We start from the raw sequence: 15,131 nt of genomic DNA on the forward strand, positions 1-15,131 counted from the left end.
ATAAACACTGAAGTTCAAAATTGTAGCACATTGAATGTTATACATAACATATTCCATCACATAAATACATACACAAAATATTAAACTTAAAACAACAATATCACATACCTTGCATTAGTTAAAAGTATTTCCAAAAAAAAAATCTTTAAAATAAGTCCTTGTCTCTCTCTCTCTCTGTAACGACCTATAAATTTACTCTGCACTATTTGTACTTATACATACTTCCACTGGAAAACATATAAAAATTGTTTTTCAACACATTTAACTATCACTTTCAATAAACCATATACCCTACCTACATAAATATTATGAGCTCACTAAGAAAACTTACCGATATTCATTCAATAAAAACAAAATTAAAACAAAAACCATAAAAACATTTTGTACTTCATTTCACATTAGGAGCACCTTATTTCCCACAATAAAGGTATTGAAAAAAAGCTAGTTTATTTTCAAAATATATGTGGCCTACATTGGGAAACACAAGCGGGTTTATTTGTTTGTTTGTTAAATAAGGTTTATTTCTGTTTGAATTTAGTTTTTTGTTTTTTAAATTTGTTTCACATTTACCTAAATATATGCACATATGTACTTAAAAATATAAATAAATCTTGTATTTACTTAAACATTTTCATATACTATTTAACTGTAATGCAGCTAGATTATGAGTTTTAATTTGTAACGTCTTTTTCTGCCTCTTAGATCATCATCGGGTCACCATACATTAGGTCGACTGCCCTCACATCAGCAACCGAGCTATATGCCTGGTCCAAATAACGGCAAATATGCCACACTTAGCAAACAATGTAAGACTTTGGAAGCCAACGACTTTTACTGAGATTCGCTTGCCTGCAGCTCCAATGCAGGCAATAGCAGTATTCGACTTAATAGCATTACCGCCTCCAATGGTATTGGAAGAAATTCAATTAAAAGTATGTTTACCTCAGCCACTCTACCACGTTCAGCTGGTTCTTCGCTTCGTTCTGTGTTGTCCGCCCAAACCTCAAACACGGTCTGCAGATCAACTGGCAATGGCTTGGATCTGGATGATGACAAGGATCCGCGTGATGTTACAAACAATAGCTTTAATCGTTTCGATCCCAAATACATTAGCATAGGTCCGAAAGCGGTGCGAGGCAATAACAATTTGAGTGTGCTAGCTGCTGCTACAGCCAACAAGTGTGCTACTTTAGGGCGACCACATGGTGGTCGTTATGGAGGATCATTGAAGGGTACTAGTCCTTCTCCTAATTTGCGTAGTGCCAAGACTCCTTCGATTTCTACAGTATCCAAAGACTATTGTCCTCAGCCGGATTGTATACCACAGACGTATGTGGCCAATACAACTGAAATGCTTGTGCCTCAGGCAGCTCAGCCACCGCCTCCACCTTTGCCGCCGCCAAAGCCCAAGAATACATTTACTGAAATACCGGGCACTACGGGTGTAGGCAGTTCGTATGCCAAAGAACTACAAATGCAATTACAAATCCAGCAGCAGCAACAACAGCCTCAACAATATCAATTGCAAGAGATACAACCTGTAAGTGTAACACCAACCGTGCAGCGTCCATTGCCAGTTCAGCATCATCCACCGACAACACACATTCTGCCTCCATCAGCGGTCTACAGTATCGAAAGCTCCAGTTATAATCAACAACAACAACAACAGCAGCAGCAACAACAACAACTATTGCAGCAACAAATACAACAGCAGCAGCAGAATGAACCTCCTCCACCACTTCCACCACCACAAATCATACCCTCCGTTGCATCCCGACCTCTACCTCCACAACCAGTAGCTGCACCAGCGCCACCTCCACAACTACCCCGCTCATTAAATCCGAATTCAATTGTTAATCAACCTTTGCCTGAAATACCCACTCACCAGAGTCAGCCACAGCCCGCACCTCCCCCCATTCAGCAATCCAAAATATCACCACAACCTCTGTGCGCGGCCAACCTAAACCAGTATCGTTCTCTACAAAGACCACAGCAACAGAAACTGCAACTACCAGCACAAACGCAAACAACGTCTCAGCAGCAACTGAATCAATTGAACCAAACTCAGCCTCAAATCCAATTGCAACCACCTAGTCTACCACCTAAAAATCGTCACAAATCTCGAGAGCACAACTCAAATATCCAACAAATGCAGACTCTACCTCCCAAATCGAATAGTTTACGCCACCAACAGGTGGCCACAAACAATTACGAACAGGAAAGAGATCGCGAGCGTGACAGAGAACGGCAGAGAGAACGGGATCGTGATCGCGAAAAACACGAACGATCGCGGCGTTCCGAGACCTTGGATAATGCTCGCTCGAATGCCGCCTACATGGATCAACATTCCATTTCAGTGAAGAAACAACATTCTTATGAAACCTCACAGCCAGCAAGCTATCATCAACGCCATCCTGCAGCGACAACGCCAAATAATAACTACCATTCAACCATCTTAACGAAGCAACAACATCAGCAACAGTTGCTGGTTGAAGCCCACCAGCAACAGATGTACTATCGCTCGCTGAAACGTGGCGGATCTCAAGCCAATAATGACATGTATTCGGTGACCGAGTTGTAGGAATGCGCCTGCTGTGGCGGTGGTGTCGATGTCGTGAGACGCTCAAAGTGTACCACAACATCGAATGCCTCTGCTGCAGCAATGGGCAATAGTTCATGTGTAGCACCCATACCTCTGCCGCCCAAGAAACACCAACGTTCCTCTTCGAGCGGCCGAGAACCTCGAGAATCGGCGGTATCCGCCTCATATAATGCTAACAAATGTGAAGACCACGAATACGATGAATATTGTCCGGGGGCATACGAGTCCCAAACGCCTCACCATCAGGGCTCCCGGCAATCTCACCTCTCCACCGGCATCTCCTCATCATCAACGAAACATCAACAGAGATCAGCCACATTTGATGTGGCCGACGCTCGTGACTACGAGCTTAAACGTTTGGGCAACCGGAGATCCCAATCGCAAAATGCCACCAACCTAAAGCAAGCACGCAATGGTGGCCTTATCGTCAGCGGCGATCATCATCGCGGAGAGCGCACTCATGATCGTGAGCGTAGTCGCAGCGATCATCGCATTGCCAGCTATGCCTGCGATGACAGCTCCTTGGCCATGAGCCATGCCTTTAGTGGGAATGTGGGAAATGGTGGCATACCGCATCATCACAACCATCACCAGCAACAGATGCAGCAGCAGCAACAACAACATCGGCAACAACAACGCCGTGAAAAAACATTTAAAGTATGATTTTTAGAGACGTCATAAAAATTTAGCCCCACTACCGAGGGGTCACCCACACCCAAGCGGGTGCAAACCATCTACGTGGCAACCTGGTAAACACCTTAACAGCTGGCAATCGAATGACATTCATTCGATTGATCAATGATATTGGCCCACAGGATGGTGGTGGTGACTGGTAAAAGGTAACCAAAGTGGTGGCGGCAAAAGGAGCGGATTTGTAATAATAATGATAAATTTAAGGAGACCAGCTGTGGATTTGTTGCTTTATTTAATTGTAACTAATTATGTTGGCATAATTGGCACTCTTCTTAGTACGCCTAGTAGTTTAATGTTACTTATACTAAAATTAATTAATTAATTATGTAATTGCTCTAAAGCTGTGAAACAAAATATTTGTATTTTAGAGTACTTTTTTTAATTTATTACTATTATTACTTAAACATTTTTGATTATTAATGCGTTTAGGTTTTATTATTATTAATTGTAAAGAAAAATACAAAAACCCAAATCAGTTGTAGTAGAAACAGTGGAGTTTAAATTGTGACTCTCATCACACACTTTCACTTCACTTTAAAAACAAACAAAAAAAACGAAAAACTTACTCACTGCTCAATTGTTTCATTACAACACAAAACCACTCTTCAAACTACATACAAGAGATACAAAGGACCCATATAATTGAAAAAAAGTAATAATAAAAAACCGAACAAAGAGAAAATTAAAACCATTGGATTTTCAGTAGGTTTTTTCCCCCCACTTTCTATCATTTAAGCTGTAACATTCTACAACAATTCTAGCAATTATTCTGTTGCATAATACTCGAATACAATTTATTGATTTCTTCCCCAAATATTGATACATACCTTGGACTTGATTATTGTCTACTAAGTCCGATATTGCAATTTGCTAAATCTCAAACAAAAAGAAAATAATAATTTTTTATTATTTCTTTAACTGATGTATTCCTTTTTTTAGTTTTAATTATTATTTTATTATTATATAAGAAAATTAGCAAAAAAAAAAATGAAAAAGAATCAAAAAAATCAAAAAACGAAAAGGAAATTCAAAGCGTTTAAATTAACAAGTAATTATTATTATGAATACCGTTGCGAAATGTCAAAATAAAACAAATTTTTGTGACGTCTATAAACCAACAACAACATCAAAAGAAGAAAGTTAGCAAATATTTAATCAATCAAAACAACAATTACAAATACAACATACATTAACAAATACGTATTATAAACAATTTACAAAATACATAACATACTCTCTAACATATACTACTTCTACTACATATACATACATACATATTTATTATATACATACATACAATTGCTTACATACATATTTATAATCAAATCCTTAAACACTCAAACACATCCTTCTTACACACACACAAACACTAAAGAACACTTTTAAACATGCTTAAACATGTTTAGAACTAACATAACATTTTTGTACGTATTACAACAAGTAAACAAGTAAAATTTAAAGAAGAAAGTAAGAAGTCTAAGCAATAATTCAGGTCTTTTTTAAAAATGCATTTATAATATAATTGTTAAACAACAACTTACTCCTCCTACAAATAGCAAGCAGCTCACCCCTAAAACTACGAAAGCCGCAAATATGTGGCCTTTTTTTTTTTAGACTTAAGGTCTTTAGTATGGGTATGGGTGTAGCTATTGTTGTTGTTGTTCTTACATAAAACAAAATTATTGTAACCGGTCTGAATCTTTAAACCATAAATATTCCTTTCATCATAGTTTTTTAACCGGTTTTTTGTAAATAATTTAAAAACTTTTTTATTTTTTTGAAACATTTAATTTAACGGAAAAAAGCACAAACGTTTATATAAAAAAATACTGTTATTCCCTTTACGGTAATCTAAAAACAATTTAATACTTTCCTTCCCCAACTCCCTAACTCTCTCTCTCTCTCTTAAACTAACACTCGTATTAAAAATAAACTCTTGTACTCTCTTGATCCTTAAACAAATATATATTTAATATAAAAACAAAACATGCATACATACATAAAAACATTATTACTCTAACTCCTTCTATCTCTATTTCTGTCTGTCTCAAAATCTCATTCTACACTTGAAGATAAAAGTCACAATTATGTAGTTTATTAGATAATAATCCACTGCGTTAACATTTTATATATACATAGAGATATATATAGAGATTAAATCTAATATTTATATACATTATAGTATGTACTACGTATGTATTGTATATAAATATTTACATATGTGTAAACAAAAAAAAAAATAATGAACTAAAAACGTAAAACATTGTAATATTTGTTAGTAATAAATATTTTCTGCTGTGCAGATGCAAATAATTATGTAAACGTAGACAAAACTTAAAACTGAAAATTAATAGAGTATTAGTTAAAAGATTTCAAGATTTGTGTAGCCAAAACGTACGTAACGATGGTCTGGTTAACGAGAGATGAGACAAAATTATTTGAAAATAACGACAGGACATAAATTAAGGGATATATTTTGAATTTTTCGAATTTTCCTGATTTTGAAACACGGGCGGAAAACATTTTTCAAAAATTATTTGAAAACTGAGTGATTTTCTAACAAAAATTGGAAAATGGTTTTCCGGTCGTGTTTCCGAATCAAGGCCCTTAATTGCACGTATAAATATTGAATTACAAAGTAAAAATACTGATAAGTGTTAAAAATGTTCGAAGAGTAAGAAATTATACAACGCTTTAAGTTAATGTCGAACATTTCGAACTGCATACGAATTCAAAACGAATCGGAACTTGCTATTTTAGCTTTAAAAATATTCAATATTTAATTTAATCCCGACGGAAAAAATTTCAAAAATTTATTTTTGATTTATAGTTGTTAACCTTTTTTGATATGTTATTTTCCAAAAGAAACTATTCTTGACTTACACAACTAGGAAAAACTAGTTTCACAACATTGCTTAAACCAATCCTTATAACTTCCCCAGATTTCCTTGTCAATGTCAGCTACAAAAAATTATAGTGCTGAAATGTTGTAGCAAACATATCAAGTAACATTTTCAGTACTATGGACAACCTAGTGACTTTACCCTGCCAACATTTGACAAAAATAATGAACAATTCAGGGATATCAGTTATAAAGTGTTTTTAATAAGGGTCTGGAATTTCCAATAGGGGGTTTGAATACCCACAATTTCGATTTTTGTTAAGTTTCTTGTTAGACAGACTATTGAAATTATACAAACAAGAACATATAATTTGATTTTTTTTTTTTTTTTAAATACGCTTTAAAATAGACTTGAATGTTTTTATAATTATTTCATAAACTTAAAAACTAACAAAAAATAAACGATTTCTTTTATATAATTTCAAAAAAGGCAACGAATATTACATTTTAAAAAAATAACCAGCCAAGGACATAGATTTAAATGGAAAAACAAACATTCCATCAAATATCTAAACAATCAAATTTATGTATTTGAAATTGGTTATTGGCAAACATCACAAAGAATTTATTTTGATTTTTTCATTAATTTGAGTTAAAAATTTCCTGCGTGTATTCATTTTTATTATACATACATATTTATAAACAAACTATTTCCTATTTTTGCTAAAGCATTTGAATTATTATTTTTGTATTATATTTTAGTTTTTAAACAAACTTGTACATAATTATTCTTAAAAATTGCTTTAATTTAAGAAAAATGAAAAAACACAAACAAAAAATAGTCACAAATTGAGTTTTTCTTATTTAAAAGAAAATTTCTTATTAAATATAAAATGAATTATCATAACATATAGACAATGATAACTGAACCTGATATCAAAAGGTTTTTCATACATCTTACATCTAATATACAGACATAAAATACATAAAATTTTAGCCTTAAGTCGAATTTAAGCCCGAAACATGTATTTTTAAGACAACCCTCCTCAAATAACAAAATGAAATTTAAAATACTATATAAAAATAAAAGAAGGTAACCAAATAATTAAATAAATTTAATTTAAAATAAATAAATAAACACACACACACTTAATATATAAAACAAACAAACAGAAAATAGTAGGTATATTAGTTGTTAAATTAAATTAAAAGTGAATAACAAACATTCGAAGATTAACATTTTAGATCAAAATAATTATAAACAACAACAACAAAAAAACGAAAGACAAATGAAAATTTTAGTAAAACAAACTCATATAAATAAAATAAAATTCTGTAGCTGATTGAGTATAGCCATTAAAAAATGTTTATAAAACTCCCATTCTTGTTAGTGATTCAATTTAATTATAAAAGAAAATTTCACAAAATAAAAATTAAACAAAAAAATAAAAGACAAAAAAAATATATAAAAAAAAACTTTTTAAACAGAAACGTGAATTATTACTTTACAAAACTTTTTCAAAATAATTTCATATACAAACCAACCGAAAACACACACACATACATTTATAGTTAATAGTTAAAGAAAAATATATTAAAAATAAAACCACAACAAATATTAAACAATTTTAACAAACAAAAAAACAAAATCTAGTTAAACTATTCAAATTCTCATATATGTATTCCAAACAAAACTTAAAACAAAATACCTATCTACATCTATACATACATATATTTAAAGAAAAATTATTCAAATTTATGTTTTTGTATCTATTTGTAAATTTGTTAAACAATGAACAAAACAAAAAACTCTTTTACTCTAACTATAAAACCTGGATCCCCATTTCCTTTTCCTCAAGTTACAAAAAACATAGTTTCAGATGCACAATTTCCAAGCATAAAACAAACAAGAAACAGTAAGAAAATTTAAAAAAAAAAATAAAAAATAAAAACTGTAGTTAAATATTTACACATTCATATTCAATACAGCATACAACAATTATTTAATGATTGTAACTGTGTGTGTGTGAAATATATTGAATGATTGAAAAGAAATAAATTGCATTTTAATGAAAACGATGGCATTAAGCTGTATTTAGTTATTAAGTTTAAACGCAACGGCGAAATTATTTTTCATTTACAATTACATAAAATACAACCAACCAAACAACCGACATAAAAACAAAAAACAAACATACATACAGATCTATGTATAACGATAAAATTTAAAATGAATTATAAAATAAATATGTTAAAATAATATTAATAAAATAACGATGAACTGGAAGACGAACAAACCTAAAAATAAACAAAAATCTAATTTAAAAAAAATCATAAAAATCAATGCAGTTTTATTTTAACATAAATACTTACTATGTTTTTAGATATCTCGCGCAGGCTCCTTATATGTAGCGACCTATTTGTTGCATCGTTTTTTAAATGGTTGAGATATGAGCGAAAATTAGCCTATTTGCACCCTAATCTTCCTCACAAATTCACTTTTACTATGTGATATTCAGAGATAATTTTGCACACAATTGTCAGATATAACTTCTACACCATTTCCAATAGTATTTCAGAAAATTACAATTGAATTTCTGAATTTCCATTTTCTAATTGTACTTCAAACCAGTTTTCAAAATAGTTTTTACCATGTTTTTTTTTTCAAAAATTAGTTTTCACTCAAAAAATTTTTAAAATTTAATTTTTGTTTTCACAAAAATATTTTTTCACCACAAAAATCGAAAAAAATATTTTTTCAAAAATTTATTTTCACAAAAATATTTTTCACTCAAAAAATTTTTAAAATTAATTTTTGTTTTCTCTAAAATATTTTTACCCCAAAATTCTTTTTTCATCAAAAAATTGTCTTCACTAAAATATTATTTTCAATTATTTTTTCACCCAAAATTTGTTTTCAATCATTATCTTTATACTTTAGTGAAGCGTCGCGTAAAATGCAAAACAACGTAACAACAAAAATTCAAAAATCGAATGTTTGAGAGATAATGATGAATAACAAAAATATCAGAAATACTTTTCATACTTTAAATATTTTTGAAATTATGTTACGTTATTTTGCATTTAAGGTGACGATATGTATATGATATTGTTAGTATTCAAATTTCAATCCAAATCTTTTTCAAAATCGATTTCCATCACATACCTGAATGTTGTTTAAATTGTGTTCAATGCAATGGTGTAAAAGTAAAATAAACATAGTTTTTATTTTCAAGTAAACATACATATTTATTCTCTCCAATTTTCCACCATATCCTTAGAATTACTTGAGCCCGAATTCATGCCGGAGCCACCAGACTTTTCATTAACGCCCACGTCCAAATGTTTCCGCTGTATATCTTCGTAGGTGTTGAAGAAAAAGTTATGATTATCCTGGGAAACTTTGGTCAGCAAATCGAACCACATGTCCTCAGTTAATTCCGAAGCTCCCGAGTACATGGGATTACGTGGTGTCATAAATACTAAACTACGGAACTGTTGTATAACATCGTCCAAAGAATCATGATATGTGGTGGCTAGAGGACTTTTAACTTCTGGCATTATAAAGCTATTTATAGAGGTTTCAACTTCCACAATACGATTCCTTTTGCGATTTTGCATTTGCAACAGCTGTTGCTGCATAACATGGTTCTCGGTGGTTTGGCCTTTATAGATGCGCATTTGAGAGTCCTTGAAAAAAGCTTTATACATTTGATCTTGACCGGCCCTGGACGCCGGTGTAAAGTCTAAACGCTTGGCTCTATTCTTAACAAACAATATATTGGGAAAATAATCGTGTACAAAAGGTTTAACATCTTGTGGCGGTTTCATTAGTTCGGCGAAGCGCAGCAAATTTAGAAAATTCAAATTGAAATAATCATCCTGGACCACCAGCAGCAAATGACACACGGACATTAAACAAATAATACTGCCCAAATCCTCCAATTCATTGTTGGTCATGTCTTTTTTGTAGGCATTCGAAAGTACCGGTGGAGTATCTAAAAGTATCATGCGATCGGAGGTAATGAACATGTGAGTCGATTCGGTGCGCGAACGAGCCGAACATTTATTAAGCTTTAGTTTGGTGGGGAATATGGAATCTTCTTCTACAAATATTTTATCGTAGTAATTGTATTCGATTTGTTCATTAGCCAACAAATTAAGTATAGTCGATTTGCCCACTCCCTGTGTACCTACCACACCAATAACTAGAAAATCAGTATTGGATTTCATCAACAGCTTTTTGGCCCCACCATTTATTGAGCCGGTGGATGAAATCACAGTTGCCGGTCTTGTCATTTGATATACTGGCTCAACTATATTGGGAGGAATGATAATATCATTGGTAGCCCCTGAAGTTTCACGCGTTGTATTGGGACTGGATGCAGGGCTTTGGCCACCTTTTTGAAAAATTATAGTTTTCTGGGGCATTTGTACAGAAGCATGTTGTTCGGCATGAGCATAGCTGGAAGTAGATGCTATTTCGGTGTCTACTCTAGGTTCCGTTTTTGTTTTTAACAAAATTTTTGGTTGTACCTCCAATTCCCTAAATTGTGAGCTCAAACCCATTGAACGTTTGTCGTCCTGAAATAAAGTTTAAATTAAACTACACTCAGCATACAAGAAAAATGAAATAAAACTACCTTTGGTTTCCGATATCGCCTTCTTCTATCAGACATAATTAATCCTGACCAGCTTTGGTTTTATTTAGGTGGAATTTTTGTACCACAACAAAATCGGAACAAATTTAATTTATCAAATCAAATTTTTTGTTTATTTTTTTGTACTAAAACAAACAGCACTTTGAGTAGAGAGTACTAAAAGACAGCTGTAGCTGTCAGTTTGACAGTTCTATATAAACAATCGAAAAAAAGCAAAAAACACATTTTTACACGCACAAATTGTTTCCAAAAAAAAATACAAAAATATTTAAATAAAAATGCCTTTAATTGTGATATCTGGTTATCCATCAAGTGGTAAAACCAAAAGAGCTCTGGAATTGCAGAAATTCTTTGAAGAAAAAGGCAAACGGGTGCACCACATTTCAGAAAATAAAGCCATTCCCAAGGCCGGTTTTCACAAAAACGTATATTTCGCTGATTCCCAAAAGGAAAAGGTGGTTAGAAGTGATTTGAAATCCGAGGCTTTAAGGTTCCTAGACAAAGAAAGTGTAGTAATATTGGATGGAGGCAATTATATTAAAGGTAAGTAGTCGACGTTGCTATGTACACGCATTCGCATGACTTACTGAGTTTCTTATTGTTTATTGAACAGGTTATCGTTATGAATTGTTCTGTGCCACAAAATCGGCCAAAAGTAATCAATGCACATTATTTTGTGGCATACAAAAAGACCGCGCTTGGGAGTTTAATCAACAAAGGTGTGATGAAGAAGTTTCAGACTTGAGCAAAGTGGAGGATGTTTCTAAGTTGGACAATTCGAATATTCCCTATAGCCGGGAGATATTTGATGGCTTGTGTATGCGTTTTGAGGAGCCTCATGGCAATTGCAGATGGGATAGTCCCTTATTTGTGGCTTTCCCAGATGATACTTTAGAATTCGAGGCAATATTTAGTGCGCTCTTTGAATCTAAACCTTTGCCTCCTAATATGTCAACACAAAATGTAAGTTTTTATTCGTCTTACTAATTTTTGAAAAACTAATTTATTGTTATACTGTAGCCTCCTTTAAGTTCCACCAACTATGTGTTTGAACTAGACCGTTTAACACATGATATTGTGGCCAATGTGTTGGCAGCTCGAAAAATTGGTGTCATGGGACCCGTACCCGTTAAAAATAGTGAAATCAAGGTACAAGTACCGGCGAACATGAATGCCATACAATTAAATAGACTGAGAAGGCAGTTTCTCAACTATAGCAAACTGCATCATGCTACCTCTAGTACTTTGGACAAGGTGCCACAATTATTTGTGCAATTTCTGAACTCCAATTGTGGTGGCGATTAGTACAAATGGAAAAGAAAACAAGTGAATATTATTAATGTGCAGTTTTTTTAATATAAAGTCTTTATTTATATAATTTTTATTACTTATTCTAGTTTGACCTAAAAATAAAAATTCATTTGTCTTATAAACATAATTTCCAAATAAAATGCTTGGAAGTCGTTAAAAATCGTGTTAACATTAAAAATAAAAAAATAAAAAAAGAAAAGAAAAAATTAAAATATAAATTTACACTAACATACATGATCAAATGAAAAGTAATTCACAAACTGAAGTCCGCTTTGAAAAATATTGATATTACTTCAAGGGAAAGGATCCCGTAAAGCCACCAGAATAGCTATAACCATTTTCATCATCATCTTCATTAACATTATCATCATCATTACAGGGGCTTTGCAGAGGCTTGCGACATATCCAAAATAAACTTTCATATTCGCTTTTCAACATGGATTGAGGATTCTGTGCATATTTTGTGCGCACACCAGTTTTCGAGCTTAAAACCTCAAAACCCACACCAGTTATAACCAGCATTATGTCTTCGAATGTGGGCTCAATACTTTCCTCATTTTGAATGTCGCTAAAGTGGTATAGTAAAGGTCCTAAATTAATCCAAATACCGCCAGGAACCAAGATATGATAAATAGTTTCTATGAAGTCTACCACATTATTAGCGCAGTCAATAAAGAAACATGTAGCCACACAATTATATGTATCAGGGTTTTTATAAACCTAAAACAAGCAAGATATTAAGAAAACACAATTCGTGGAAAAACAATTTTAGGAAATTTACCTCCAAAAAGTCTCCTGCTACCACAGATAATATACCTGTTGGTCTGTTCTTTAAAGGACAAACATCGGGAAAACGTACAGCAGCCACCTGATCGGCTCGGCGTAAATTGTTATCATGTTGATGTACCCAAGGATGCAAAGTGTACATATTCTCTCGAGAGCAATTGTTTAATACAAAGTTGGATGCTATTAGCATGAAGTAGGAAAACTCATTGGCCTCACACTCGTAACCGCGACAAGCCAGCTCATAGGATAATCTACCCAAACCACAGCCAGGCACTAAAATTTTCACTTCATCTACATTGCTGCAGATCCAAGATGAAAGTAAAATTTATTGACATTAATGGAATGCAAATATTCAGGTATGTGATGAAAAACGATAAAGCAAGGGCAATTCATACAAGTGGTGGTGACACAAAGTACTCTGTGGTGGTGGTGATGTGTTTGTCTAAATCGTTTTGTCATATTAGTTTCAAATTGCAATTTATTTCAAAGGGAAAATATCGAAATTAAATGTTCACTTTAATTAAGGTACACAAGTGCAGAGTTGCTTATTTTGTTATTTTTTGCTATAAAATAATTCGGAATGAAACAAAAATGGAATATGAAATCAATCGAAATTCATCACACCTAAATCGTTTTTAAGATTGATTTCAGTTTTGAAAACGATCGTTTTTCATCACATTAGAAATGCTTTTGTTACTTACCAATCCTTAGGGTCAAAGTATTGTTCAATGGCGTCGATGATGGGTTGGTACGATTGTTTGCGCTCCTCTGCTCCCTCCTCACTCCAGTCCCGAGCAATGGCTTTCAGTGTGGATTGGGCCTTTAAAATGTGAAAATGTTCAACATTCTCATCAGACTGTGTCAGAAGCACAAATTCAATGTAGGGAAATCAAATCATCAAAGATTCGTTTCCCAACACACAGAGGAAAGAAACAAAAATGTTTCAACAATAAGTTTCAAATAAACTACAAACGTTTACACACACACACACACACACAAACAAACATTCAAATGCAATTGATTGCACTTGTTCAACTTGGACAAAAGGGACACTTCCGACAGACCAAAGCATTTTCAATAAATAGAAAAGAAGTCTAACTTACGTTTTCCATATCAATGTGTCGTATTTTTGCTGCATGTTCGTCCGATTTTCTATTGTGGGCCATTGATGCATCTCTCAATGGGTTCTCGCTCAACATTTCATTTAAGACTTCTTGATTTTTGTCTATACAATCCCTGAGTGTGCTCAAATGCTGGCGATACTTTGTCAGCATTTTCTGGTGCCTCTTGGGCAATTGATTTAAATTCCATTCCGTTTTATTTACTCTTGAAAGTGAAAATTTCCTACAATTGTAAACACAAATAAAAATCGTTATCTATGTACTACATATATAAGTATGGACATATGTGGGTGTATGTACATACATGCTGCTGGTATTATATGATTAGTTGGCTTACCGATATAACCTTAGAGCCGATACAATCTTTTCTAAGTGCTTTTTCTCTGTTTCCTCCTCTTCGGGTGTCAGCATTGGTGGTTCCGTAGCAATGTTGCTCAACGAAAACAAGGACGTTGAGGAGTGTTTACGATCCATATTGTTTGCTGAAGTACTTGATGTTATTAAAGGAGTTGGTATTGCGGTCATGCCCTAACACGTTGTTTAATTGTTAAGACAATTTTCAATGTCAATGTTTTCTTCTATTCTCTTTTATGATGCTTTTTATCACACAAAGTCTTACACAAGTTGGATGTTAAGTGCAGTTATACACGTTTGCTAACATATGTAGCTCCAACTATGCTTTATTTGTTATAAAAGTGTGGCTAGGGCATTCCAAAACATAATATTCTAATTAGATGCCAGCTTTTTGAAGTTCTTCCAGATTTAAAACATAATTTTTATAATTATTTATGTTAAAATAACAAGAATTTAAACAAAAAAAAATTCCTTACAACAAAGCTGCGAAAAATTAAAGAGAACTGTGACAGAAAAAAGAGTTTCCTTTGTGTCTCTATTTCCCACAGAACTGTGTTTAGTAAGTAAAAAACAAAACAGATACTAATTAATCAACTCTGGTTTTAGTACATAAGTACAAGGTTGTAGTGGCAACACAGCGGCTCATATGAGCGGCTGACATGAGCAAACCCATTTTTATAAATTGAGTTTTTACGAGCTAGATTTGGGGGTCTATGAGCCAATCAATCCCGATAAGAAATACACATGCGTGAGCATGTGAG

The 15,131-nt window shown here is 33.1% G+C and overlaps 4 protein-coding genes across 5 annotated transcripts in view; 2 read left to right on the forward strand and 2 right to left on the reverse strand.

Moving 5' to 3' along the window:
• LOC135957819 (uncharacterized) overlaps positions 1-4,460 on the forward strand; it is a 62,650-nt gene extending 58,190 nt beyond the window's left edge. The window contains 1 exon segment of the mRNA XM_065508623.1: positions 703-4,460. Within this exon segment, the coding sequence (XP_065364695.1) occupies positions 703-3,265 (2,563 nt within the window). The 3' untranslated portion in view covers positions 3,266-4,460.
• A 4,899-nt stretch (positions 4,461-9,359) lies between these two features.
• Positions 9,360-10,926, reverse strand: LOC135956315 (protein SMG9). Its single transcript, XM_065506765.1, has 2 exons — positions 10,781-10,926; positions 9,360-10,721 (listed from the first exon to the last, which is right to left on the reverse strand). The coding sequence occupies exons 1-2, from the start codon at positions 10,814-10,816 to the stop codon at positions 9,387-9,389; spliced, it is 1,371 nt and encodes a 456-aa protein (XP_065362837.1). The 5' UTR covers positions 10,817-10,926; the 3' UTR covers positions 9,360-9,386.
• A 96-nt stretch (positions 10,927-11,022) lies between these two features.
• LOC135956317 (protein KTI12 homolog) lies at positions 11,023-12,327 on the forward strand. The gene is made up of 3 exons (XM_065506769.1): positions 11,023-11,341; positions 11,412-11,761; positions 11,819-12,327. The coding sequence occupies exons 1-3, from the start codon at positions 11,077-11,079 to the stop codon at positions 12,101-12,103; spliced, it is 900 nt and encodes a 299-aa protein (XP_065362841.1). The 5' UTR covers positions 11,023-11,076; the 3' UTR covers positions 12,104-12,327.
• On the reverse strand, positions 12,130-14,712 carry LOC135956316 (carnosine N-methyltransferase). 2 transcript variants are annotated; one of them, XM_065506767.1, is made up of 5 exons: positions 14,354-14,712; positions 13,999-14,239; positions 13,597-13,715; positions 12,891-13,194; positions 12,130-12,829 (listed from the first exon to the last, which is right to left on the reverse strand). In XM_065506767.1, the coding sequence occupies exons 1-5, from the start codon at positions 14,539-14,541 to the stop codon at positions 12,398-12,400; spliced, it is 1,284 nt and encodes a 427-aa protein (XP_065362839.1). In that variant the 5' UTR covers positions 14,542-14,712; the 3' UTR covers positions 12,130-12,397. The 2 variants fall into 2 exon arrangements, with proteins under 2 accessions (XP_065362839.1, XP_065362838.1); XM_065506766.1 differs by having other exon boundaries at positions 13,597-13,751.
• Positions 14,713-15,131: the final 419 nt, after the last annotated feature.

The sequence above is a fragment of the Calliphora vicina genome, chromosome 4 (genome assembly GCF_958450345.1).
Source record: "Calliphora vicina chromosome 4, idCalVici1.1, whole genome shotgun sequence".
Lineage (NCBI taxonomy): Eukaryota > Metazoa > Arthropoda > Insecta > Diptera > Calliphoridae > Calliphora > Calliphora vicina.